Source organism: Anser anser (assembly GCF_964211835.1).
Source record: "Anser anser genome assembly, chromosome: 1".
NCBI classification, from domain to species: Eukaryota; Metazoa; Chordata; class Aves; order Anseriformes; family Anatidae; genus Anser; species Anser anser.
The window spans coordinates 110163847-110188746 of record NC_139720.1 but is presented as its reverse complement, the minus strand read 5'-3'; the positions used below and the strand labels follow the sequence as shown (position 1 = coordinate 110188746).

The following is a 24900-nucleotide window of genomic DNA, read 5'->3' as shown; positions in this document are numbered from 1 at the left end:
TGAAACACCCATTTTTAGAGACAGGCTTTAATAATTAAACTGCTTAACTCAGGCAGCTTTGCCAGAACTCACCTTGTTTTGTCCTAATTTGATTAGGCTTGCAAATATTCATTATTTGACACAAGGTAATTGGAAAACAGATGGATTATGTCCCTCTTCTTTCATTATCCAAAGCATCAGACTTAGAATTAGCAGTTATATACTTGATGAGCTTTCTCTTATGGAATCATTTCCTGATCCCAGTCTTTAGCATTTGTCGTTTGTGTTTTTTTTTTTTAAAATGTTCTCACCTGAAGAATGGGTTCATGTTGTGCTTTCTTTTGAGAGCAGGCAGAATACCTTTGAAGTATAAGCTTCCAGTATTTTAAATTTCTTTGCTGTCAAATATTTTAAGCACTTCAGCATTTAGCTGCTCTAAAGGAAACCCTGCAGGGCGGCACGCGGGAAGATGCATGCAATTCTGGAAGAACCCAGTGTTGCGACTGAAGCACAGGCTGCTGAAATGCTGAAACTGTTTAAGGGAGAACCTGCTGTCAGCGTAGGCCATTACCACTGTGACACATCATATCTTTGCTTTCAGAACTTCAACTCCTATTACAATTTTGCTACTTATTAATAAATGTATAACCAAATTTAATAACTTTGTTTTCTATGGCAAAAACACCAGGTTGGTGCTTTCGCCACCTGTGACATTAGACAAATATTTACGTAGAGTGCTTAAGGTACAATCAAGAGAGGTAAATTTTTTCAGAATCATGAAGTTGACATTTTGCAAATTTTGGTAGCTTCCATTTTAGAAATTTGTTTCTGGTGGAGATGTCTTATTGATAAATGTGATGAGTACTGTTTTATTTGGTCTTTGGAAACTGTGGATATACTGTGAAAAAAATGAACATGGCCCTTACAGTTAACTGGAGACAGTGTGTTAATTGGTCTAACTTATTTAATGATTTGCTGAGAGGCAGCAAAAAAGCACATGCTACTTCTTCGAGGTCATATGCAAAGTAGACAAAATAAATGTGATTACAGTTTCATAAATATGCTCATAGTTTTCACTTTTGCAGGATACTAATAAAACAAATAGTTGTCGTTAATGTAATTTGTGTTGCATGAATTATTCTTTGGGAGACTAATCTGCCCTTGAGCTTTAGGATTAGTCAAGGAGAGATTTCCACTACAGACGTTATTGTAAACAGCTGGACCATAGCTTTATGTTGTTCAGCATTACTGTATAGAAGCTGCTTATCTGTGTAGATCAATGCTCCAGATTACTTGATTGTGTTGTAATGCAGATAATTTTTCTTGGCAGGTAGTGAATGTAAGTGGATTAAGCCATTGGCTATGAAGATAACTTGACTGATGCACAAAATTCTCTGCCAATTTGTGTCTTTTAGCTGGATATACCTTTGACATGACCAGCGATTCATGAATTCCTGTTTTAAATGTTGTGACAACCTGTATGGGACTAATCACTGTCACTACATCTAGTTTTTTTCTCTCATTTCAATTTCCTGCCTTTTCTTAAGTTGGTTTTGATTTTTTTGTGTAATAGTTTTAAAAGAAGTGCTACTTTTTTTTTTTTTTTCCCCTCAGGTACGGTTTTTCATTCCTCTTTGTGACGAAACTGGTGCTGGATGTGTCTGTTAACACACAACCCAAGGAACCATTAGTGATTTTATTAGCAACTTGTGTAGACCAGAGACTCTCTTGAAAGTAGTTGTTATCTCATCTTTTATTTTTAGCTTTGCTGTGATAGTGAGGCGTCGTCACAATCCAGTTCCTGGGCAGGGGGGAAAGGAGAATTATTTTTTCCTCAAAGTGCTATATGTCTGAGGTCTTCAGGACAAACTTGAAGGGAAGGGAGATGGTGTGAAGAGAGAGTTGTTTCTTTCTCCTGGTGTAATATGGAATATATAAGTGACTCAGTTTCTTATCTGGAGGTCTTGGGACAGACCAGCCAGAAGTTTCTAGCACACCTTTCATTCATGGAAAGCTTTTCTAGGACAGTCCTGATGGAAAATATAGTTGGGGTGTTGGGTGAGGCTTACTCTTCAAATGTCAACATAGTCTAGATGGTACAGCAAGTTCGTCAGCTGGAAAAGTTAAGCAGTGTTTGGTGTTCAGTGCTGTTAACTTTGGGGGGAGACCAAAATCTGCAGCAGAGCCTGCTGTAAGAACTGAAATTGAAAAACCTGTGCAAACCCACAAGACATGTAGGTGAACTTGTTAGAAGTGAACACTTCTGAATGTTTGCAAGGTATGGAGTAATTTTGTTAGAATACCTCTTACTGTTTTTTGTGCTTTTTCTTACTGATAGATGCCATGCTGAGCATGCCAGCAGAAATGCAGTGCAAGGTTGGAAACTGGCATGCAGGCCTTACCAGCTCAAGGTTACTTTTGGTATTGAAGCTTTTAAAACATAAGTAGCATAAGCTGTGCAGGTGGCAGAGACCCCGCGTGAGAGAGGCGGCACGGGCAGTGAGCATCAGAGACCCCCACCACTGCCAGTCCAACTCACAGGCACCTGAGAGGCTTCACGGCTCGTTTTCTCACGTCATATCCATCACACTCATAAAATTAAACGGCAATAATGCCTTCTTGAATTCACTGTTTATGTTACTGTTCTTATGTAGGAATGTGCCCTGGATTAAAATAGATCCCATAAATTAAGGCTACGAGGACTGATCCCTTCCAGATGCCGTTTTTAGCAGGTCTCTTGGGAATGCTCCATGGTGGGCACTGGCGGGAGGGGCAGCCTGATGCATCTTGCTGACAGGTTTTCATTTGCCGTTTCACTCTGGTAAAACAAAAGAAGGCTGCATGTTGTATAGGCTTGCTGTGTAGGGCTGCATTGAGAAAAGGGAAGGAACCGGGAAATGTGGCATCAGAAACGTTCTTCTGAAGTATCTGTTATTTAGCATAACTGGTTATTTTGGACCAAGTGCATAATGGATTTTTAGCTTCACGGATTTCAGCTTTTTGCCTGTGGTTTTTATTACAGTCAGAAAGAAGGATTGCAAAGGTAAACAACACATCAAAGAGTGCAATGCAGTATAAAGCTTGGTGCAATAGCCACATTTTTTTTAATGCTGGGATCACTGTCAGTCACTGTTGATGGCAAGTTAGCTCTCTGGGAAAAAAAAGGAGTAACAATGCTGAAACATGCCTGCAAAATGGGGTGAACAGAAATCTTGTATGCTCCTCAGGAGTATCTTGTTCAGGTGTCAGCAAAAGGCCCATCAGAAGCTCTAAATCTAGGTTTCATATGGCCAAGGTCAGATGTGCTAATGCAATCAGCCTTTGCCTTCTCATAAAGAAATGTTAGGATTGACTACTGTGTTTGGGCCATCACCTCTGCATAAACTCCTCCATCAGCATCAGCCGTTTCTGTGGATTTTACAGTAAGTAATTTCTTGAAAAGCAAGAAGCTGACAGTTTTCAATCTGAAAAAAGTGCCATAGCAGATCAACTTATTTTCTTCAGAAATGAAATATCAGATGGCAAAAATCTTGGATTAGCATTATATATTACAGAAAGAAAATGGAGATGGCACAAAAGGCTGTCTCAAGGGCAGTTTTTCTGTTAAAGCTTCTGTGGTGGAACTGCGAGTTTCACAGATATGATGCTGAAAATGCAACACTGGACATTACTAAAGTGAGAGACTTTTAGTTTAAACACCAGGGCTGCACTGTGACAGCAAGCTCTTACCTTCAGATATTAAACAGTTTAATGTCTTTCTTTTTTTTTTTTTCCTTCCTGATGTAAAATCGTTAAATAGGTGATGTTTCCACTCTAGCTGTTTGTTTGAAAGCTCCTATCGTCAAGCCGCAGATATGACAGACAATTCATTAACCTACTATCCTTGCTTAAGGGCATTCTAAAGGAGTTCAACTTTGGAAGCAAAGATTTGCATTATTCATGATCATAATCTGAATGCTTTCGTTCTGTTTACAGCGTCTGTTAATTGCTCTTGTATTCCTTTATGATTAGAAACATTTAGCTGTCTTAATCAATAAGATGAAGTGCTATGCTGAGCAGTTAATTAGTATGGCCCTGTCAGCTCAAAATACAGAAAGCTAAATGTGCTCATGACTTGCTTTAGTAATTTGATTAAGCTAGAAGTCTTGTCCTTTCCGAAGGGAATGAGGTTTTAAGTAGACAGTCATAGGTTGTCATGTTAGAGTTAAATTGATAGCACTCCAAGTAAACTGCCACCTTTTTTTCCCCAGCTTTAGCTGTCTTCGTAGCTAACGGGAAGGAAAAAAAAATCAAAAACCTCTCCATTTTAAACCCACAGGGCATGTCTCACATGCCACATATGGAACGACTCATGTCTATTTTATTTGAAATTTTGGTAAAGTTATGTTGCATCTAGAAGAGAAGCTGAGATAGTGACGGGAAGTCACTGCCAGTAGATGTGTTCCTTCTTTCCTTAGGCTACATTACAGTATTAAAGAAAACAAGAAAATAAATGTTCTTTTCAAACAAACAAAACTCATAGAACCTGAAATACTTGTTTTAATTATGGCATTTTAACTTGCAGTGTTAATCTAGTATGTTAGGGTAGTTAGATGTTGACTCCTAATGTTTCTTGGTGCAGTGTTTTATCATTGTAGGCATATAAAATTCATGAAGCTTTTCTGGGGGAAGGGGAATGTTTAAATGAAGAGTGGGGAAATTAAGATACTGGATTTGCATACCTCTTAAAAGAAAGTCTTCAGTTTTTCATGAATTTTTCAAATGTTTTTAATTTTTCCCCTGAGAAGCATTCTAGCTAAAAAATTAAAAGTTAAAAATAGATATTTAAACATAATTGCGTACTCTACCATACCTCTAATGTGACAGGCTCACTTTTGAGACACGAGGGACCATGAATCCCTGTTGACTTCTCTCATGATGAATGTTACCTCAGGAGGAGATTTATCTTTGCAGATGCTAAAATCGAACTGGATCGTGAGTTGTGCAGTATGACTTGTTCCCGTTCTTGGTTGGAGGCAGATTGTTTGACTAGTGTTGGATGTGTGCTTTCCTCCACTGTAGTCTTCTTGACAGACATTTTGCTCCCTTTACAGTTATGGTAGACTCGTTGATCCTTTCATTTCAGCTACTGATTTATCTACTTTTAATTTTTAATCTTTTTAAAATTTTGGTAGGGATTAAGATGAATTACATATAGGTAGGGTGCACCTTGGTGAAAAAGGAATGGTTTATGGCTTCTTGAAAACAGGACATTTGGAATAATTTCTTGTTGTCATAGGCACCCTAACGTGGATTTTGGTGTGATTTCTGTTACCAGTGAAAGTGCCGATTAAGTAGTGGAACAGAATCTTTAAAATGTTTGATTTCATACGAGTGCTGTTGCATGGTTATAAAGTGTTTTGGGAAAGGATTAATATAAATCTGGCTCCACAGACGTTACTTCTGTTTCTCCCATGCATCGTGCAGGCTCAGTGGTTAAACCGACGTGGAGGTCTGTGGGCGAAGAGGGTTGAGCTAGCTTTTTTCTAAGTGCAGGCAGGAGGCTGACAGACATTACAGAATTGTGTTCAGTTCAGAAATTGTCGAGGGTGGCTTTGGTGTGGCGCTCCATGCTCTGGCAGCGGGTAGGCCTTGCAAGCAGGGCGGCTCCTGGTGGCACTGGGCCGGGCAGGGCACTTGTCGCGGGCAGGGAAGAGCACTTGGCCTAGAGTTTCCTGTCCCATTGCCAGTGTGCCAAGTTAAATTTCTGTAATCAACAATATTTCGTGTTCTGTGTTTAGCCCAAGTCGATGAAATAATTTCGGGAGTTTGTTTACTCCTTTAAACTTTGTGTGACATTATTGCGTGTCTGAATTTCTGTGGAGACTTTATTTCCTCGTTACGTATTTCTCGAACTTGAGTCTTTACAGCCATGGGTGGGTAAGCCTAGAACTTGATTCAGGCTTGCTATGGCTGTTACTGCTTTGGAAGGACTGAAATGTCAGATACAAGAGTAAAACTTATTTTTTCTTCTCATTCTAGGTGCCTGCTGATGGAAATGCTGGATTGTTGGCAGAGCCTCAAATCGCCATGTTCTGTGGCAAACTCAATATGCACATGAATGTTCAGAATGGAAAATGGGAATCTGACCCCTCCGGGACCAAGACCTGCATCGGCACTAAGGAAGGAATTCTGCAGTATTGCCAGGAAGTAAGTCCCTTGTTCAGGAAATAAGTAGTGTTTCTCATTCTGAATTACCTATGTGCAGGTGCTTGCTGGAGGACTGAATCCATAGGGATCTTAACTTTCTATTTTCTCTTCGGCTCCATTGCCCTTTTACCCTTCTTAAAGAGGCTCTCCCCAGAGGCTATTATTAAAACAGCTTCAAAAATTGTCTGCAGGGGGATCGTCGAGAGTATTGTTGGGCAATTTCATCCCTCTGTCGTATGCCCATGGGGGATAATTTTATATAGTATATGTACAATGAACTTCTGATTTATAAAGTATTTTGAATAAAGCTGAGATGACAGAAAGAACAACTGTTTTAAATAAACTGGGCTGATCTTGGAAGTCAGCTGCAACATGTCCATTGTAATTGTACCACGATACTGAAATACCGTGGGTCAGTCCAGAGTTATTGGTCACTGCTACACACTGAACCATTCAGAGTTTCTTAATAGAAAAAGCTTGCCCTACAGATGAAGTCACAATGAACAATTTCATATCTGAGAGCAGAAACTTATTACCCACTCACTCATGTCCTAAGAACAGATTGTGTATCTAATTTTGTTTTGTCTCCATGCTGTGATAGCGTGATAACCTCGTACCAGTGTGTGACAATTTGAAAAGAAAATGTGGATTTCATGCCATGAAACAAAAGGGCATGGCTTGAGTTGCTTTAGCCCTTATGTCTTTTTATACCATCTCTTTTTTTTTTTTTTTTTTAAAGTAGGGGCTATTGCTTATTGCCATTGCAGTAGCTGTCTTGCTTCCTAAATGTCAAACTAATTCCTGTGAAAATGCCTCTTTAAAAAGGAAGATAATTCGCACTTCAGATCTTTTCTCTCTTAGCATCTTCATTCCTGCCCTTTCACCCATTGATTGTTCCTTATGTTTCTTACGGTGTATTGTTCAGTTGTTGAGTTTGGGCTTTATGGTCATGAATACTAATTTTAAGAAAGAACCTATAAAGGATATTAAAATGGGTACTTCGCCATTAGCTTTGTCTTTTAATAAAAAGTATTGCTTTTTGAAATTCATAATATTTTTATATAATACTAACAAAAATACCAAACATAACATGCTGGCAGGGTTTAAAAAGTTTCTTCTTGATTTCCATAGTCTGCTTTGAGTTATCTAAATAAAGTTGATTTACATATAATGAAATTATCGAGGGTGGGGGAAGAAATAAGAAGATGAAAGTAGAAAGTGAATAAAAGCTCACAAGGTAGAAAGTCTTTCTAAAGTTAAAGAAAAAAATACATGAATTTATAGGAAGTAAGAATAGAAAGTTTGGTCAGTTTTAAGGCATGAATAATTCAGGAGCTTGGCAATTCAGTTACAGGGGCTGCAGTAAGAAAGGATTCCAAAACAAGGACTGAGAACTGTAAAACTCAGCTGAATGTCAGGTGATTTTGAAATTTTGGATGGCATAGAAAAATGCTTCTATTAAAAAAAAAAAAAAACTAAAAAAAAGGAAAAGGAGTTGGAAGGTAGTAGCTGTATACTGACTGATAACAAAGGGAATAGTAAGGACAGCTATGAGTATACATAAGGAAAATATGTTCACAGGGAGAGTGGCCAAGAGCTGGTACAGGTACCCAGGAGGGATGTGGAGTCTCCATCTCTGGAAACTGGGAGAAGTGAACGGGCCAAGGGCCCAAGGAGCTTGGTCTGGTTTTGGTGTTAGCCCTACTTGAAGCAGGGGAAGGCCTAGGGTGCTTATTATATTAATATTAGGTGCTTATGTATTAATACTGGGTGCTTATATATTAATTATTAGGGTGCTTATATTGGGTGATCTTGTCGCAATTTTAGGGCGTCTCTGTAGCTACAGTTAAAAGCACAGCATAGGGGGTTCAGCGCTGTCACAAGGCAAGCTGTTGGCCAGGCTGCTCCCTAAAAATGGGGCAGGCATCTTACTGTTTTTAGTTAATCTGTGTTATTACTGGGGCATAAGACATCAAAAGGCTAAGGAGGTAGTAGGCACGGTAGAGAGCAGCCAGGGAGATGGGGGTTTTGTCTGCATGCCCAGGACTGCAGTGGGTCATCTGGCTCAGCTGCAGGAGCTGGCCTCCTTTGCTTTCACTCCCAGGTCCTCAGAGATCCGGGAGAAATACGTGAGTAAGGGTGGGCAGAAGGTAATTCTCAGTCACCCTCAGCAGTGATTAAGCAGTGCGCTCTCATTAACTTCAAGAGCGAGCAATTCTGCCGTGGAGTTTTGAAACGTGGGGATCTGGCTGAAAACTGTTTCCTTGCTGTGCTCGCCAGTAGGCTTTCTGTTTGTTCGTGGGAAAGTGCTGATGCCCTGGTTGTCCTGCCTGATCCCTTGGCTTTCTTCTCCACCTGAGTCGCCCTGTCCAGCTGGCTGTAGGAAGGGGCAGGCTGCTGTGGGATGTCAGAGCACTTGGCAGCGCCACAGCTCTGTAAGCAGCTGCTTGCGGGTGGGGAGGAATCATGCGAGTCCCTGCTTTTTTAATGCTGGTAACAAATAATAACAAATATTATGAAGGTCAGATCTGCTGATGAGATAAAATTAAAAGTCAAATCAAAATTGATCCAGCCCTGCAGAATGGACAGAAGCTCCTGATTTTGTACAGCTTTTTCCCATAGTCTTCCGTGCTTCCCCTCGTCCATTTCTGTAGCATGATGGGCTTTTGGTATGGCCAGGAAAGGACATTACTGTCTTGCTTTTGTCTTACTTTCCCATGACTTGACAAGAAGAATGGAAAAATCAGATACAAGCAGCTTCTTCTACTAAAGAAAAGAATTTGGAGAGTAGTGCTAATACACACCAGTCAGGCTGGCTTCTCAGCCGTGGAGAACCCTTTGTTGCTTGATGCTCCAAATATGCTTTGTATCCAGGGGGTAACGAGTGAGGTGGTTTTCCTCTTGCCTTCTGCTGTTTACAATGGCTGTGGAGATAGCACCTGCTGCTGGGCCCAGGGAGTGGGGCAAATTTGCATTTTCCTGTTAGCAGGAAGCAATAGACATTGAGATTGAGATGGGGTACCTTTTGCATTGGAATAGTACATGGGTAAAATCTTTCTTAGTTTTGCCAGATGCAACCTTATTCTTCCTTCTTTTTTTCTTCTCCATGTTGCCTTTTTCCCCAAAAGGCTGACTGCTGCTTCTTGAGGTGTGTTTTTTCTCAGTACAGGCAGAGTTTATATGTTCTGCTAATAAAGCAGACAGGTAATCTGCCCGAATCTGTTTGTCACGCTGTCTGACACCATGGCAGCTTCCTTCATTCTTCAGTCCCCCTGGAGCAGCAGCTGTTGGCACTGCTCTGCTGCGGTGCTGTTCCCCCTTCCCCCTCCTCCCCCAACTCTGAGCTGAGCACTGAAATGACAGGGAGCTGGGGATGAGATTTTCCCCTGCATCTCCAATGAGAAATCTCTTCTGTCCATCTTGTTGTTCTACCTGTTTTTTTGTTGCAGGTATCCTGTGTAGCTTTGTGCCAGTCATTATTATTGGGGCTATAATGCAAGGGATGATGTTCTCCTGTAGTACATCCTGTAGAGGTAACCTGTGCACCCAGTTCCTCCTACACCAGGGAAAGACCAGAAAGGACATACCTAGAGGAGGTGGCTGGGCAAAAACTCAGTGAGCAAGTACAGCAGAGTTCTTGCTGTATGGGCTCCTTGGCTCTAAAATAACACAAAGTTAGTAACGTCAGGAAACTCCTATTCACTCAGTGTTAATCCAAAATGGTACTCCGGGTAGTCTCTGGCTTTGTTTTCTTCCATGAAAGTATACAGACATAAGTAAACAAACAAATCTCCCCTCTCAGCAAAACTTACAAAAGTAGATGCATTCCTCTGTCTCCTTATAAATAATTTTAAAAAGAGCTTTTCTGTACATTGCAACGCTGGAACATGTGTGGAGTACAGAAGGACTTAGATTTTTCCTTTAGAGAAGGCATAACAGGTAGCCTTGCACGTTTCCCTTGAGATTGTCATCATTGCCTCTCCTTGTCTGTTGCCAGTGTAGGAGGATTTTTGAAGCCTTGATGCAGGAAGTAACAGCAGAGGAGCATTGCAGGGGCAGAAAGGGAGGAACAAGTAATAGGCAGAACCACCTACGTGTTTTAAAGACGTATGTCACTTGTTGTTGCTTCTCTTCTTCTTTTGAGTGGGAGCTCAGTGCAGTGCAGGAACTGTCTGGATTTGTGTTTGGGCAACACATCCCACAGTTTGAATATGACAAAGCTCAAAAACTGTAACTTATTTGAAAGGAAATGAAAGATACTTGAATGCAACCAACTAATTTCCTTGACTTCAGTTAAACTCTGCTCCTGAAATAACAAGAAGTGGTTCTGGAAGCAGGGCACACTGATCTTTTCTGATTTCAGATCTATACAATCTTATGTGTTTTTAAGGTAAGGCAAACTAAATAAAATGTACTTGTTTATTAAGGAGTTAGCAACTTAAGCTGGTTGCCTCTCTCTTTTTTTTTTTAAATACAGCAAAATCAAATGTTTCTGGGTAGAATTAGACACTCATTAGAGAAGTACAATTTATTCACAGTATTTTTTAATATCAAACTGATGTATACAATCTATTTGTACCCATTATTATTGTAATTTGTACCCATTACTGAAAAGTAAAATGGCATGGGCCTGAATTGCATACAGCTGTCAAATGCAAGTGCTGCAGGCACTAGAACAATGTTTATTCAGGGTGCATTAATGTAAATGGAGTGGTTACACCTGTGTATGTGCCAAAATCATTAACTTGTTGTGAGTATACTAGCTGACATTTCAAATCAAGCCATCGGTCAATCTAGTCCTGTTGCTGACACTGCAGTACCAGCTATTTTAGAGGGATGTTGGAAAAACCCTGCCATCTGCAATTACTGGATAACTAGCCCCCCGGGTAAAGTTTCTTCCCAACAGCCACTGATTGCACGTTAGCTGATGCCCTGAAACGTGGGGACCGCTGCTCCTGGATTTTGCTTTTTGTTTTGTGGAGGAATTTTGGTATCCCTACCCACAGATGTTCAAGTGGAAGGTGGCAGCAGCTCTGATGGGGCACGCTATTACTGAAGGAAGGTGCATTTTGGAGCAGGTTGTGCTCAACACTGAAGGCCAGACAGCTGCTTATTTTGCTAAACAGTTTTCACAAAGCCAAGCTGGAACCTGCCTTTTGGCAAAGTACATGTTTTCATAGTCGCATGAATGTGAGAAGTAGGAAGTTAATTTAGGTGTGTTCGGTTCCCCATTTAAATGGAATGAGTGTTCAGATGGAAAATGTTGGTGTGTGTTGTATTATATTAGCAATTTTAAACAGCTACTATGTGCTGAATTTTATATCTAGTAATTAGGATACATTATATAAGTTGCTTGAAGGGCTGACATTATTTTACTTGTCTGTGCTGAACTCAGTGTCCAAAATGAATTGTAAAATCAACACTCACAGCTGGCAGAAAATTCATGTTGCCTAATATGTGTCTCCCCCACACACGCTTAGTTTAATTTGGAGGTGCTTATTTCCACTTAAAGCGTGCATGGAATTGAACAGAATGGAGAGGAACTGTTCTGAAAATTGTACTTTCTAAAGCAAACCAAAAACACAGTAAAAGTCATTTGGCTTTGGATTGTGTTTGCACTGTTGAAGGGATGGAGTATAAACCTGAGAACTTGGAGATCTAGGCGTGCCTCATAGCCAGCTACTGGCTTGCTGCCAAACCTTTGACTAGATGCTTAGAGCAGCTTGCAGCGGCAGAGTGTCGGGGTTGGCTTCAGCCAGCGTTACCCCTGGCCTCTGAGTGCACCTGACTGCTTGGGTTCGTCTGCGAGGTCGTGACATGTACCCGCTTCCATCTTACATATCAGTGAGATCCATCAGTGTCTTGCAATGGATGTGCATTCCTTACAGAAGTCTGCCCCAGAAATTAAAAAAAAAAAATAATTACAAGTGCACATTGCTGTGCTGTGGTTATTTCTTGGTGCTAGGTGGAGGAGCAGAAAAGAGTAGGGTAAATTCAGATAACAGATAAGTCACTGTAGCTGTTGACAAAACAGTGTTGACATATGTAATCTCTAATTATAATACTTCCAGAAAGGATATTGGTGTCATTTGCTCAAATCTTCTCTGTTTATGCCACGTGCTTAGTTAAGTTGCTGCTGAAACCCAAAGCAACTTCCTAACCAGATCCAGCACAACTTGGGATGTGATGGTAATAAGCCTTTGGCATTGATTCGCCCTACAACCTCCTGCCTCAAGGTAATCCTCAAGTCACTTCATCCATAGGTGGGCCGAAGGGTCCACCATCACATCCAACTTGCTGCTCCATCCTCATTTTGTTTGTTTGACTCCACACCACCGAGGTGTCGCAGAATCCTTCTGGTCTTGTTGCCCTGGGCACCACATGTCCCAAAATCAGGCAGGCAGGACTGGTGGCAGCAGCTGCTGCTCTGAGAGCTGCAGGTTTGTTAAAGGGGTTGTTGGGCTGCCAGGAATGGTGATAATTTTTAATAAATAAATTTAAAATCAGGCTTTTCTTCTGGGAAGAGAATTTGAAATGCAATGAAAATGGCCTTGCTCCTTTGATAACAGTTTCTCTCCGTGTTATCTTGTCATTTTCACCCTAATATGAATTGTTGCTTTTATCTAGGCTGTATAATGTGCTCTTTCTAGTTTCTCAAACCAAATAGCCACTGCATTGAAGAAGAAACTGAATTTTAAACCTACGCTCCTCTAAATTCAGTTTAAAAAGTCATACATTTCGCTCTGAGGAAAATGATCCATTTAATCATGGGAAATATACAAATTTTTGGCAGCACAGACCGTCCTTAAAACAAATGACATTTTCAAGGCACACGTGTGTTGGTATATTCTAAGATGTGCACAGTCATGCTTAAAAGATTGGGTGAATGGTATCTTAGCACTCCTTGCATTGATTATTGAGGTCTTTTTTTTTTTTTTTAACTTAGCTTTTGGTCCACAGGAAAAATTGAATTAATTTACTTTTTCTGCCAGTGCTTACACTTCACTTGCTTCAATGAAAACTTAGTATTTTGCAAATGCAGGTTCTACTACAGATGATCTTTACCCTACAGTTAAACTGTAGCATGTTCACAGTGTAACTTTCTTGAGAAAGTAGGAGCTTTTAGCCCAGATGCTGTAGTCTACCATTTAAATATATTTCAAATCAAGTGACTAATGAAACTTAGTGCATATGTGTTGCAAGATGCTGCCTTCTTTTATTTTGTTAATAATGAAGAGCTCCCTGTTCCTTTTTTCCCCATGCAGACTTCTTTGTATGTCCTGAAAATAAATTAGATTAAAAACATCAGAATCTCAATATGTTCAATTTCTTTTATGACAATTTTTTTTCAAATCCTTTTGAAGAAACGTGTTTTTCTTGGGGAGGGAAAGCTGATTCTGCTTTTAAGGCCGAGGGAGGGAAGGGAATGCAAATGGAAGAGGATTGCCTATGTAAATATATATTTAGGTAAATCTGTACTGCAGTGTTTAATGAAGCAGCTATGCTGTATTTTCCCCTAGATTAGTTTTGGATTTCACAGATATGATAGATGAGATGAGTGGCACTGCTTAATCGCCAGGGTCCGTCAGTGTAGTGTTTGTGTCAGGAGTGAGCTGAGGTGGTTGTCCTCAAAGCCACACAGGTGCGGTGCCTACATGCAGGTAGTCCTGCTGCCTTTTTCAGTTTAGCATTCACCTAGCAGACAACCATTCAGCATGCGATCAGATGTCAGAAGGCAGTTATTAAATTGAAGATGTAAAAGACAAGAAGAAAATGTAAAATACTGTTTTCAGTGTGCTGTGCTTGTGGTTCGCTCTGTAAGGTTACAAAGGGACACACTTAGACAAGGTCTCTTGCCACACCTAGGGAGGGGAACCAAGCTCATTTAGACCAACTCTTGGCCCAAGAACCTCAAGAAACTTCCCAGAGGGTTGCGTGGCGTTGGGTGTGATCTGCAGATGATGTCCTTCCTGATGGGAACAACAGTTGATCTCTACTGCTGCATTTCACCATTTGTTTATTCTTCCTCACATAGAAAGATACGTCTACTCTTTTCTTTAAAGATTCATCTCCCCCTACATCCTACCCTATATAGCTCTAAGACAGACTTGTAGCAGCTGTTTCTTCAATAGATAACGTTAAAAGTCTGAGAGACAGAGTGGGAAGGTTACCTTAAGTGAAGAAAATATATCACTGTTACATTTCAGCCCTTTTGAGGAAATGTCCATGCTAACATGTTTTCTTTTCCTCCACCTTTTCAGACCATGGTTGTAGGAACACTTCAGTGTGATCTATCCCACTTTCCAAAAGGTCGTCCTGGGTCATCCTCAATTCCTGGCAATTTCCACTGTGATGCAGTTTTTATTCTTGGGGGGATGTTTTCAGAAGTAGGTCAGCTCCTTGATCCAGCTCCTGTGTTATTGCTGGCTCATGGAGAAGTGTTAGCAATAAATGGAGAAGAGATGGAGTGAGGCAGGAGCCATGCCTTGGCAACCTCAGGTCTGTGTCCAATTAAAGGCACTGAAATCAGGGAAATGGCTTCTGCGAGTCTGCCTCGTAGATGGACGGGTGCAAGTGTGAGTCCTTCTTGAGGCTGTTTGTGAGAGCTGTGTCTGGGTATGGGGTTTTTTTGGCTGTTGTTTTCCTTTTGTTTTTTTGTTTTGGGTGTTGAGGGGCTTCAGTTCTTTCAGGTCCCTGTTTATGACTACATGATGCCTGAAGAGGCAGTGTGCCTTGTGGCAGCCCATATTTTTGGGGCCATCCTCTTTTCTTGTGGAGGGTCCTGCAGCTTTCCTGCAGCTTTTCTTTGATGTATCTTAATATCTCATAATAACTTTGTCCTGCAGTAATAGTGGTGCTCTCTTTTTGGGTGAGCTTCTTCCTTTTCCTTTTCTTTAAACTTTTTTTTCTTTTTTTTTTCCTGTGTTTTACCCTTTGTCTATATGTTTTGAAATATTTGGAAATTAGAAATATTAACTAGAGATATGTTTACTTCTGTATAGTAGTGTGTATGAAGTTCATGAGTAGCAGGCCGATCTGTTTAGATTGGTAGCACAGAGTAGGTTTCTGTTCAAAAGTCTAAATTTGTAAGTAAAGGGGAAGATGCATTATACACATTTTCAATTGTCAGTTCTGCAGCCAGACGTAAAAAAGGGAAAAATGATTTCTGTTGCTCTTTAGCTTTGAACCTGTCAGGAAGGTGGTGCTTGCTTGCATTCATAGGACAATACCCCAAGGTTGGGTGGGGAAATATTTTTGATTTCTGGGACACTGCATTTTTTTTCACTAAGCAGTTTATTACTACCACTTCTAATCCATGCTCTGACATTATCATCCGGTTATTCTCTATCCAATTAAGATATTATGTAGTACAGAATGCCTGCTTTAATCTTCCAAATGCTGTATGCCTCTATTAATCAAAAATCCCACTGATAATGTGTTTTGATAGATGTGTGCTAGTTATAGAAAAGAATACTCTCAATTCTAGATGGCTGTGGATTAATTGTAATATACAATCATGGAGAGAGGTTTCTGAATATCTGGCTAATTATTGGCTGCTTCATCCACCTTTTCCTTTTATATGTACATAGTGTGGTTTTAAATAGTTTGAGCAGAATTTCAGCTGTTAATTTTAACTTCTGACATGAGTAGGGTGAGGATTTCACTCAAGGGATGTTACAGCAAATTAGTAATGAAAAAGCTTGAAAGGGGAGGACTTCCTTTTAGATCTTTCAGAGTTCTTCTCACCCCTGTCTTAATGTTGAGACTAAAACAAGAGTATTGGGTTTAAGGTCCGTAAGGCAATTCCAAATTGTTATGAGATCTTAGGATGCAACCTTGCTAGGGAGGGGGAATCATAGAATCACTGAGGTTGGAAAAGACCTGCAAGATCATCTGGTCCAACCATGGAAGTGTCCTTCTCTTTAGTGTGAGTTTCTATCTTAGCTAGAAGAACGTTGTGTAGTGTTTAAAAGATATGTTACAGCATCTTGTTAAAACATCAGCTTCGTATTTTGTGGCTGCTGATAGTTGTTACATACAAAAACAAATAAAAAAGTTCCTTGTACAGTAATGACATAGCATGTTTAAATTTTTTCTTCTGTGTATGAATATTAAAATGAATGCTGTTAATCTGGATATAAGGAAATACAATGTCATAGAAGCTTTTCTCTTGCCAACTTGTTTTTTCTTTTTGTAAACGTTATTGTGGATCAGAAAATCATTGATCCGATGGCAAATGAATTGTATACAAGATGTCCGGTCGCAACTGCTTGAAGAAACTGTAATGTTTTTCAGAATATAAAACAGTTTTATAATCTAGTGAAATTAAATTTGCTTCTTTTCCTGTTGAATGTTGTCTTGAAGAACAGTAAAAATTAAGCATTTGTAAAACACCTGATTTCCTCCGTTCATAACTTATTCCACTTATTCTGTGAATGCAGCTCTGTCAAAGCTGTGTGATCACAGTTTGGTTGGTCAGTAAGTGGCTTCTTTGCAAGTTAGACTTCTGAGTTGCACATGGAAAGCACCATTTTTTGACACATTATCAAGACCCTTTAGTATCTTTTGCTTTACCTTGTTTAAGCCAGTTACAGACATTGTAAATCTGTAAAAACATTGTAAATCCGAGATTGATTTTGATGAGTATGTCTTTAAACATCTGTGAACTGTTGCAGCTCACGTTGCTTGTCCAAGTTCCCACACAGCTTGGCAAGTTTGTAGACTCCATCTAAGAGGAAAAAAACAAAGAGCCTTGCAAGAAACAGGAATTAAGTTTATGCTTCTATCCAGAGACGTAAGAGAAGTTGGTAAGACTGATCTTATAAAAGCTAAACTTTAAATACTGTATGAACTGATATGTGTATGCTTCTTAGTATTTCAGAGGGGTTTCTCATTGAAACTCTCCCTTGGAGCTGTTTCTGAGAACACATCAGTGGGTGTGCCAATCTGTAATTACTTGCTGAAAACTGAAAGATGGCTTTTAAGGTTTAGTGGCAGTACGGATCAGAGCTGCTAAGCTGAGCAGCAGTGTGATGTTTTACTACCACTTTTTCATTCCTCTATCTCAGACGTTTCATGCAAGAGCACCGCTCTGGTTTGCAGTTTGGAGCAGAGCAAAGGACCCAAAATTCTCTTGTATGCAGCCAAATTCAAAGTTCCCAAACATCCCCACTTTCACATACTTCCAATTATGGCATCTTCAGCTCTTGTAGCTTAAGATCTGTGGAAAGAACAAACAGTCTCTCCCATGAGACAGTCAGATTGCATGAGCTAATTTTAGAGTTTCTTACAAAACTAGCAGTTAGGAGTGCTGCTGTAGAGCCGTTGAGCCTAAGTGGTACGTGCTGTTGCAGAAAGAGTCAGTTTTGTTCCCCTCCTCCTCCTCCTCATGTCTTCTCTGCCAGATTTCAGCATGTGTCTCATCTTGTGATGAGGAAGTTTAGGGAACTGAACTCGCATGAAGCTAACCCCCGCAAACAAACAAAATTAAAAAAGGATCCTTCTCCCTGTCTGAACCAGCTCACAGAGGTTCAGGTGAGTTGGAGTGTTGACACGGGGAGAGCATGACTTTTCCTTCATCTAACAGCTGGCCACAGGTCTGGTTTTGCTACAGTCCTCGAACAGCCTTTGAAGAAGAAACTTTTAAGGTATTTCTGAAGGTACTACAGCATGTCCAGTTAATCGCTGACTTTCCCCAGCAAGGTTTCTCTGTAATGGACAACACAATTTAAATGGGGAAAACTTTGATTTTATTAGGTTTTGAAGACAGGTGTTAAATCAAACCTATAATGAAGAGCAGGTCACATTCTAGTCAGAGTTGTAAATATGGCTCCATAATTTAATTTAGGGCAGGAGCAGCAAGATAAGTGGAGAGGAAATAAATTCAAAATACCCAAATCTGTGCAGGAATGGAGAGAAAAGAAAGCAGGTGAAGTTAAAAAATTGTGAACAAGTGTGACATTTTTAGACAGGATGATGACAGCAGAGGAAGGACAAGGAGGAATTGACAAGTGCATGAAAGACGGATGAATTCAGTGTCATACAGTAACCTCACAGAGGTGATTGACCTGAAATTTGGTGTTCTTAAGTCATCTACTAAACACTTCTTCCACAGGCCTGCTGGCAGTATTTTTAGAAGAAGGCTGTGGACCTCTACCCCGAAGGCACCGTCCCGCCTACTTCTGGTTTCCCTGCTGCTCTTGCTCAGGCAGGGTTGCAGAGCTGGGGCACAGCCGGCTCCATGTAGCTGCTGCTGCTGCTAGCTGACCCGGAGCTGTGCATGGGTTCTGGCTGCGCTCCTGAGCATCGACCTCACCTGCTGCTCTTTGCCATTGTCTAGCAAACAAAAATCCTATCCTAAGCATAATGCAGCAGTGGATTTGGCATTTCCAAGTTAATATTTATTTATCACACAGTGATAAATAAATTTCCAAGTATTTATCACACAGTGTAGCAGCCGTGGTGAAGAATTTCTTGTAGGATAAGCGCTGGGCTGTCTTACAAGGTGTTGGAGGGTCAACTTGACTGTTGCAGGGCAGCACTGATAGCTCGATATGAAACTGCTCACACTGCACTAAAAGTTTGATAGAGTTATCTGAAGTCTTTGCAAATCCTTGCATTGACTTTGTTGCCTAGATCAGTATTTGGAGCAATGGCTTCACTTCAGTGTAATGTCTCACTTTTCATGAGTACTAAACAAATTAAAGCTTATCTCTAAAACAGTTACCCTGTTAAACAACAGAAACTGTTAAGCCACAGCACATAGTAATAAAGGAGATTGCATGATAACATAATCCTGAAGATAAGAGGAGTTAAAGCTTTGATCTACATTTTTCACTTGAAAATTTCCAGAACAGCAGGTGTAGCTCTGCAAGGCAGGAAGTAATCTCTCCCAGGATAAGCAAAAGCAATATGAGGTGCAAAGGGTTTTTTTTATTATTATTATTTCTTCTTTCTTTGTCAGTTTGAAAAAGCCATTGCATCAAGAAGTACTTGCTTGGCATGGTCAAATGATTCATTTATTTATTTATTAACTTCAGTCCGATTCAGTGAATGTAGCTCCTGTTGGACAAAGAACTCCAAAGATCCTTTTAAATTTAATGTATTATATGCCGCTCTTACTGCGGAACAAGTAAAAGAAGAAATAGATGGTAAATTATTGTACTTCGTTTTGATATTAATTTCTATGAGGATTTTGAGGAATTAGTAAATTGGAGGAGATTGCAAGAACAGAAATGATTCGATTGTATTACTGCCACCTGAATGGGGATTATTGGCATCATGACGACTCCAAAAGTACTGGTTTGTGAAGTAATTAATAAAAAAAAAAAATGTCTTTCTGCTTGGTTACTATTCAGAGTGCCAATCTGTCAAATACTGTTGTAGTAAACATTTCTGATGATGGTCAAGTGAGTTTGGTGCCAAAGGCTGAATTTGGTAGTACTTCTAAAATTATATGTAAAGCCCCTTTCTTATTATTCTTTTCTTGAAGCCTTTGCTGGGCTTTCCTACCCAGAATGTCCTATTCTTGAGACACTTTGAACTTGTCTAGTTGGATGCAGCCACAACCATCATGTTAATTAGTTGCCTGAATCAACTAGAAGAAACGAGAGCAGACTCTGATGGTAGACTTTCTCTGGAGATTGTGCCTCAGTGAGAATGGGGTGAAGCTTCAACAGAAATGAAATCCTACTGCAGACTTTGGTTGTTTCTTCTTCAAGAGCAAAGTGTGCTAAAAGCTTGAGGTGCAGCAAGTTCAGAAATCTCTGGAGAGGAGTTGGTGCTGATTGTGGTGAAAATGAGAGACATCTTTACAGACATGCACCCTTTCTCTCCCTGACGCACGCATGTGATTGGAGGTGGTAGAAGTCAGTTTTTGTATGGTATTTTGAGACTGCCGTACTGAGGTGGCATAGTTCAGATTTTTGCTAACAGAGTAATTCACCCAAGGTAGTAATCAGAGCTTGTCAAGTAGCTGTGTCGGGCTGACAGCAACCTGTTATGCTGTTACTCACTTTAAGTAGACATCTTTTTTGTGTGTGTCTCACATTGAAAGGCTGATTCATACAGTGAGTGGACTGAGAATCTGTGGTGATACTTGCCCTTCAGACCCTGTGACGGTCTCTGGCTGAGGTGGGTCCTGCCTTTGAGAACTCGGAAATCCACATCTTAATTCTGCATGAGAATAAGGTCTTATGTATATTTTTGTCTAAGTTTTGTCGGATGTGATTTGTCTTCTTGTTATGCCATGGCAGTGTTCTTCTCTAGGGATTAATATTGCTGTGGTCAACTGAATCATTTGGAGCAATGTGAAGTGCTTCTAGTCTCTCCATTTGGCAACCACCCTAATCCTTTTGAGATTCTTTTTTTTTTTTTTTTTTGAGGAGGGGAGGAAGAGTGTCTTTTTTTTTCCTTTCTCCTGGATATCTTGGAGTTGATGGACTCAATCCTTCTGTTAGCAAAGTTGGTGTCAGGGTTCCCATTGACTTCAGTAGAACTTGCGATACAAGGCCTCAAAAAATGTTTTGCCATCTGTGTGGCAACAGACTGCAGGAGGAAGACTGCTGGCAAGAAAAAGTTTAGCTGCTTTTTTGGTGGGGGATGGAGGGCTACGACATTTTGTTCTTTGATTTTACATGCTCCCGAATTGCTTCTGTTAAATGTACAGATGCCTATAGACAGCCCAGTGACCGCAGGGAACTTGATGCACGTCTAGACTCAGTGCTTATGTACTGAGCTACGAGCAGCTTCTGTGGGGACTTTTTTCCATGTTGCATCTATGATGTCCATTGCTCTACAGCAACGTACATTTCTACATTTAGCTGTAAGGGAAAAAGTGGCTTGAAAGCTTGAGCCCCGACATCTCCTGTGCTGTATGAACAACGTGGAGCCTGTGAGCAGTGAGACTTGCTCCAGCTGTGCAGCCTGTCCCAAGATTTCCCAAAATGCCTATAGAATAGCTCATCCGTGCCACCATCCTGGGTGGGTGGTCGATAGTAGACACCCACAACAGAATCTGCTTCGCTATCTGTCCCCTTAATCCTCACCCAGAGGCTCTTTACCGCATCATCCCTAACGGCAGTGGCCACAGAGTCTGATCCCTCCCTTACCTACAGTGCAACGCCTGCCCTGCCTGTCCCTACTGAACAGCCAACAGCACTCCGATGTGTGGGACTTGTCCCACCAAGTCTCACTAACACCAGTGATATTGTAGCTCTGGGAGAGGACCAAAGCTTACAGTTCATCCCGTTTGTTACTCATGCTGTGTGCCAGCGTCGGTGTACAAGCATTTGGGATGTGCTCTTGAACACACAGTGCTCCCCAGAGCAGCAGAGATGCTCCCGTTAGCCTTACCTCCCTCAGACAGGGCTGCACCAACCCTTGGCTGAACCTCAGTGTTCATAATCGTGTCCCCCTCCCTGATCAATTACAGTTTAAGGCCCTTTTAGTAAGTCTTGCAGGTTATGAGCCAGGAAATGTCTCTCACATCAAGACAGGTGGGTCCCATCAGGCCCCCAAAGACCTCTATCTGGAAGACTCTTCCACGATTATAAAACCTAAAATTCTGGTGGAGGCAGCAGTCTTGGAGCCAGGCACTGATGACCTGGGCTCACCTGTTTTGTTCCCTGTCTCTCCCAGTTACTGGGAGGATTGGGGAAAACACTGTCTGTGCTCCTGAGTCCTTCCGTTGTCTCCCCCAGGGCCCTGACACGCGTTTTTACAGACCTCGGGCTACCTGTAGCCATGTTGCCAGTACCCACTTGAAAGAGGAGGAGTGGGCACTAGTCCGAGGGCTGTATTATGCCCCTGATCCGAGCCCTGGGGAGGCAGCAAACTTGTCTGTGGAGAGGGCCTGGAGTGCAGATGGAGCTCTGTTCCCTGAGGAGGGAGCCACCTCTGACTTCAGCTTGCCGCCATTTCTTCACGGTGTGGGTCCTGGTGCTGCGCGTGCTGCGAGGCTGTGGTTATGACCTTGGAGGCAGAACTTGCTTCCACTCCTTGGTGCCCCTCACGCTGCTGCCTTTATCCTGGTGCCGACCAGGCTCCACCTGGCACACGGGGACTGCTGCTGCCACTGCTGCCAGTACAAGTTTTGCTTTAAGTTTTATAATGAAGCGGCTTGTTTTGCAACTGTATGAATGCAGCTTTTAAAGGAAAGTAGGGATTGCATTTTTACAGGAGGAGAAGCAATATCTGAAATCACTTTGTATTCGCTGTGTTTTTAACAGTATTTCAGGTATAGTCAAAGGTTGAAGCCCCTTTGAAAAGAGAAGGAAGAAACATATTTTAACAAGTTCACAAATGAAGTATGTGCGGTTGGGAGGCAAAATCATTTTTCCATAAAAATTCCATTGTAGTTTTATTTTTTCCTCTTAGTTACTAGTAACATTTAATGTAAGGATGCCTTTATTGAACTGCAGGGGTCCTAATCTTACGATTTTTCATCCAAAACATGTAAAAGCAGAATCTGCACTCTTAATGTCTGAAGAAATAAAAGCTAGCTTGTTGTTTTTATTGTAGTCACAAAGGTGAACCTGGCATCACCATCATTTAAAAAGCAGTTACAGAAACATTTTGTGAATATTCTTTTTCTTTCATATTTGAGCAGGTATGTGTTGAAGTAGCATAAACAGCGATGAGAGAACTCTTTATTGTCCACTTTTTATATAGAAATTATCTCAATTTTATTAAACATCTTTTAAAATTTGGAAAGAAGCGAGAACCTCCAAATAACTTATTATCTGGTTTTGTGTGCCAAGTATCATAACCAAATATTATCAGCATACTGGTAATAAGATTTTTCTGCAACATTCTTGTGAAGCTTTTTGCTATGTCCATGATACATCCTTTCTTGCTACTTCAGAGACAGGAGTACACCAAAGTGTGCCGTTTTGAATTCCAGACTCAGGACTTTTCTTCACTGCCCTATTTCTTGAGCAGATGAATGAATTTGGAGCTTGCTTTCAGAACTGTCTTCTCTCCAGTTTTTTTCTGTGCATAGTCACCTTTTTTTGCAGCAGTGTCAGCATGAGTGGAACAATCTGTTCTGTAGCCTTGATATTACTTAAACGAGTACTTCTTTACTGTTGTATTTTCATGCTGTGCTTTACTTGATGCAGGGGACTGCGCCTTGGAGGTAATAGTATTGCAGCTGAGAATATCAGTTGTTGTGTCAGTTGTCGTCTTCCTTCTGGTTTTAATTTCAAATCCATAATTTGTGAGTGAGGGCTGCAGGCTCTGCAAGATTCATTTGCTTATTGGTGGTATCAGAATTTCATTTCTGAGAGGGTATCTCAAATATGACACAACTTATCTCACTGTCTGAGTCTTATCTAGGTTTTGTACAACAAGAACTTTACTAGGGTGAAGTGTTCCAGGTATACAAATGGTCACCTCTTTGGAAGTCTGTTGTAGAAAAAGGAATGGTGAGGTTTTACGTTATGGTAAAACACAGATGGTGATGACCACTTCATTTCTTGCTTTGCTGTCAAACGGGCAGTCAGTCACCTGTGGAGTCCAGGGTGCAGCTTTATGGGGAAAGGCACTGGCTGACAGCCCTTCTTCTCAAAACGAAAGATGGCTCAGAGCTCCTCCTGTTAAATGCCCACAGGATGTCGTTCATGGGTTCAGGATGCTGTTTTATTTATTTCGTAACTACGGTAATCAGGAGGAAATTAGGATTAGCGGGTTTTCAGTCTGATTCAGCAACTGGAAATAAAGGAGCAAATTGGTTTAGTCATCAGTCCAAATTTTTACGTTTCATGGACAAATCTACAAGGTTTGTTGCAAAGACATTTGCAGGTGGCAGCTGTTACATGTTTCTACATACCCTTTTTCCCTTACCCTGTTCCCCAGGAGATTTGAAATGTCATGAAGCAGAATGAGAGAAATAGTAAGTGCAATTTGTGAATAAAAGTGAATACTGAATGATCTGGGAAGCCATAATACTTCAATAGTTAATGACGATATCATAATATCCCATCAGACATTAGCTTTCAGTAATGCCTTGTGAGCTTTATCAAAGGTATGAGCAGTAGTTGCTGTTACACACACATCAGAAATTGCACCACGTTATATACAAGTTGCTTCCTTAGCAAATTGCCATCTCCACGTAACCTGCTGAGGCCTCCATTGCTTTCCCTCTGGTGCAGAGCTCTTCCCTGTACTACCTTTTTTTTTCCTTGTGCAACAAAACCACATGAAATGAATTTCTGCTGAAATCTGAGCAATGTTTATAATATTGTTTATAACATCCATTTTATCTTTCTTTAACAAACTTAATCATTGTTTTTTGGAAAAGAATTTTGAAAACATCTATTCAAATTTTTAGTATACTTGTTTTAGAAAGTGAGCATTTCTTGGGATTATTATTATATTTTTTTTTATGTTTTCCTTAACTCAAAAGAAATTGGTTAGTGGAATTTCACAGAAAATAACAGTAGGTAAAGGGTGGAAAAGGGGGGAAGAAGAAGAAGGGAAAAAAGGGGGAAAATGAGCAAGTGCGGTAGAGGTTTTCTGGTCTCCTGCAGTGTAATTTCTAAGCTCCTAAAGCATTTCCAATAGTTTGTAACTCGGTGATTTTTTTTTTTTTTTAAATGGGGGATAGGTAGATATTGTAAAGCGAAATCCTAAATAAGTCCATGTGGATCTAATCAAGCTGAATCAGCTTATTCTACTTTGAAACTGTGACAGGGCATACTGTGATACCAGAATTTGTTGTACACATTTTTT

General features: G+C 40.6%; 1 protein-coding gene and 1 long non-coding RNA gene across 5 annotated transcripts in view; one reads left to right on the top strand and one right to left on the bottom strand.

The window, feature by feature from the left end:
* The window catches only part of APP (amyloid beta precursor protein), a 232371-nt gene that overhangs the window by 31675 nt on the left and 175796 nt on the right, over window positions 1–24900 (top strand). For all 4 annotated transcript variants that reach the window (XM_083841460.1, XM_083841459.1, XM_083841458.1 and 1 more), the window contains exon 2: window positions 6001–6168. In XM_083841460.1, the coding sequence (XP_083697586.1) occupies window positions 6001–6168 (168 nt within the window). The remainder of the gene's footprint in view (window positions 1–6000; window positions 6169–24900) is intronic.
* LOC310901653 overlaps window positions 6176–24900 on the bottom strand; it is a 56680-nt gene continuing 37955 nt past the window's right edge. Inside the window, exon 3 of the long non-coding RNA XR_014585977.1 lies at window positions 6176–23877. This is a non-coding gene — a long non-coding RNA (uncharacterized lncRNA). The remainder of the gene's footprint in view (window positions 23878–24900) is intronic.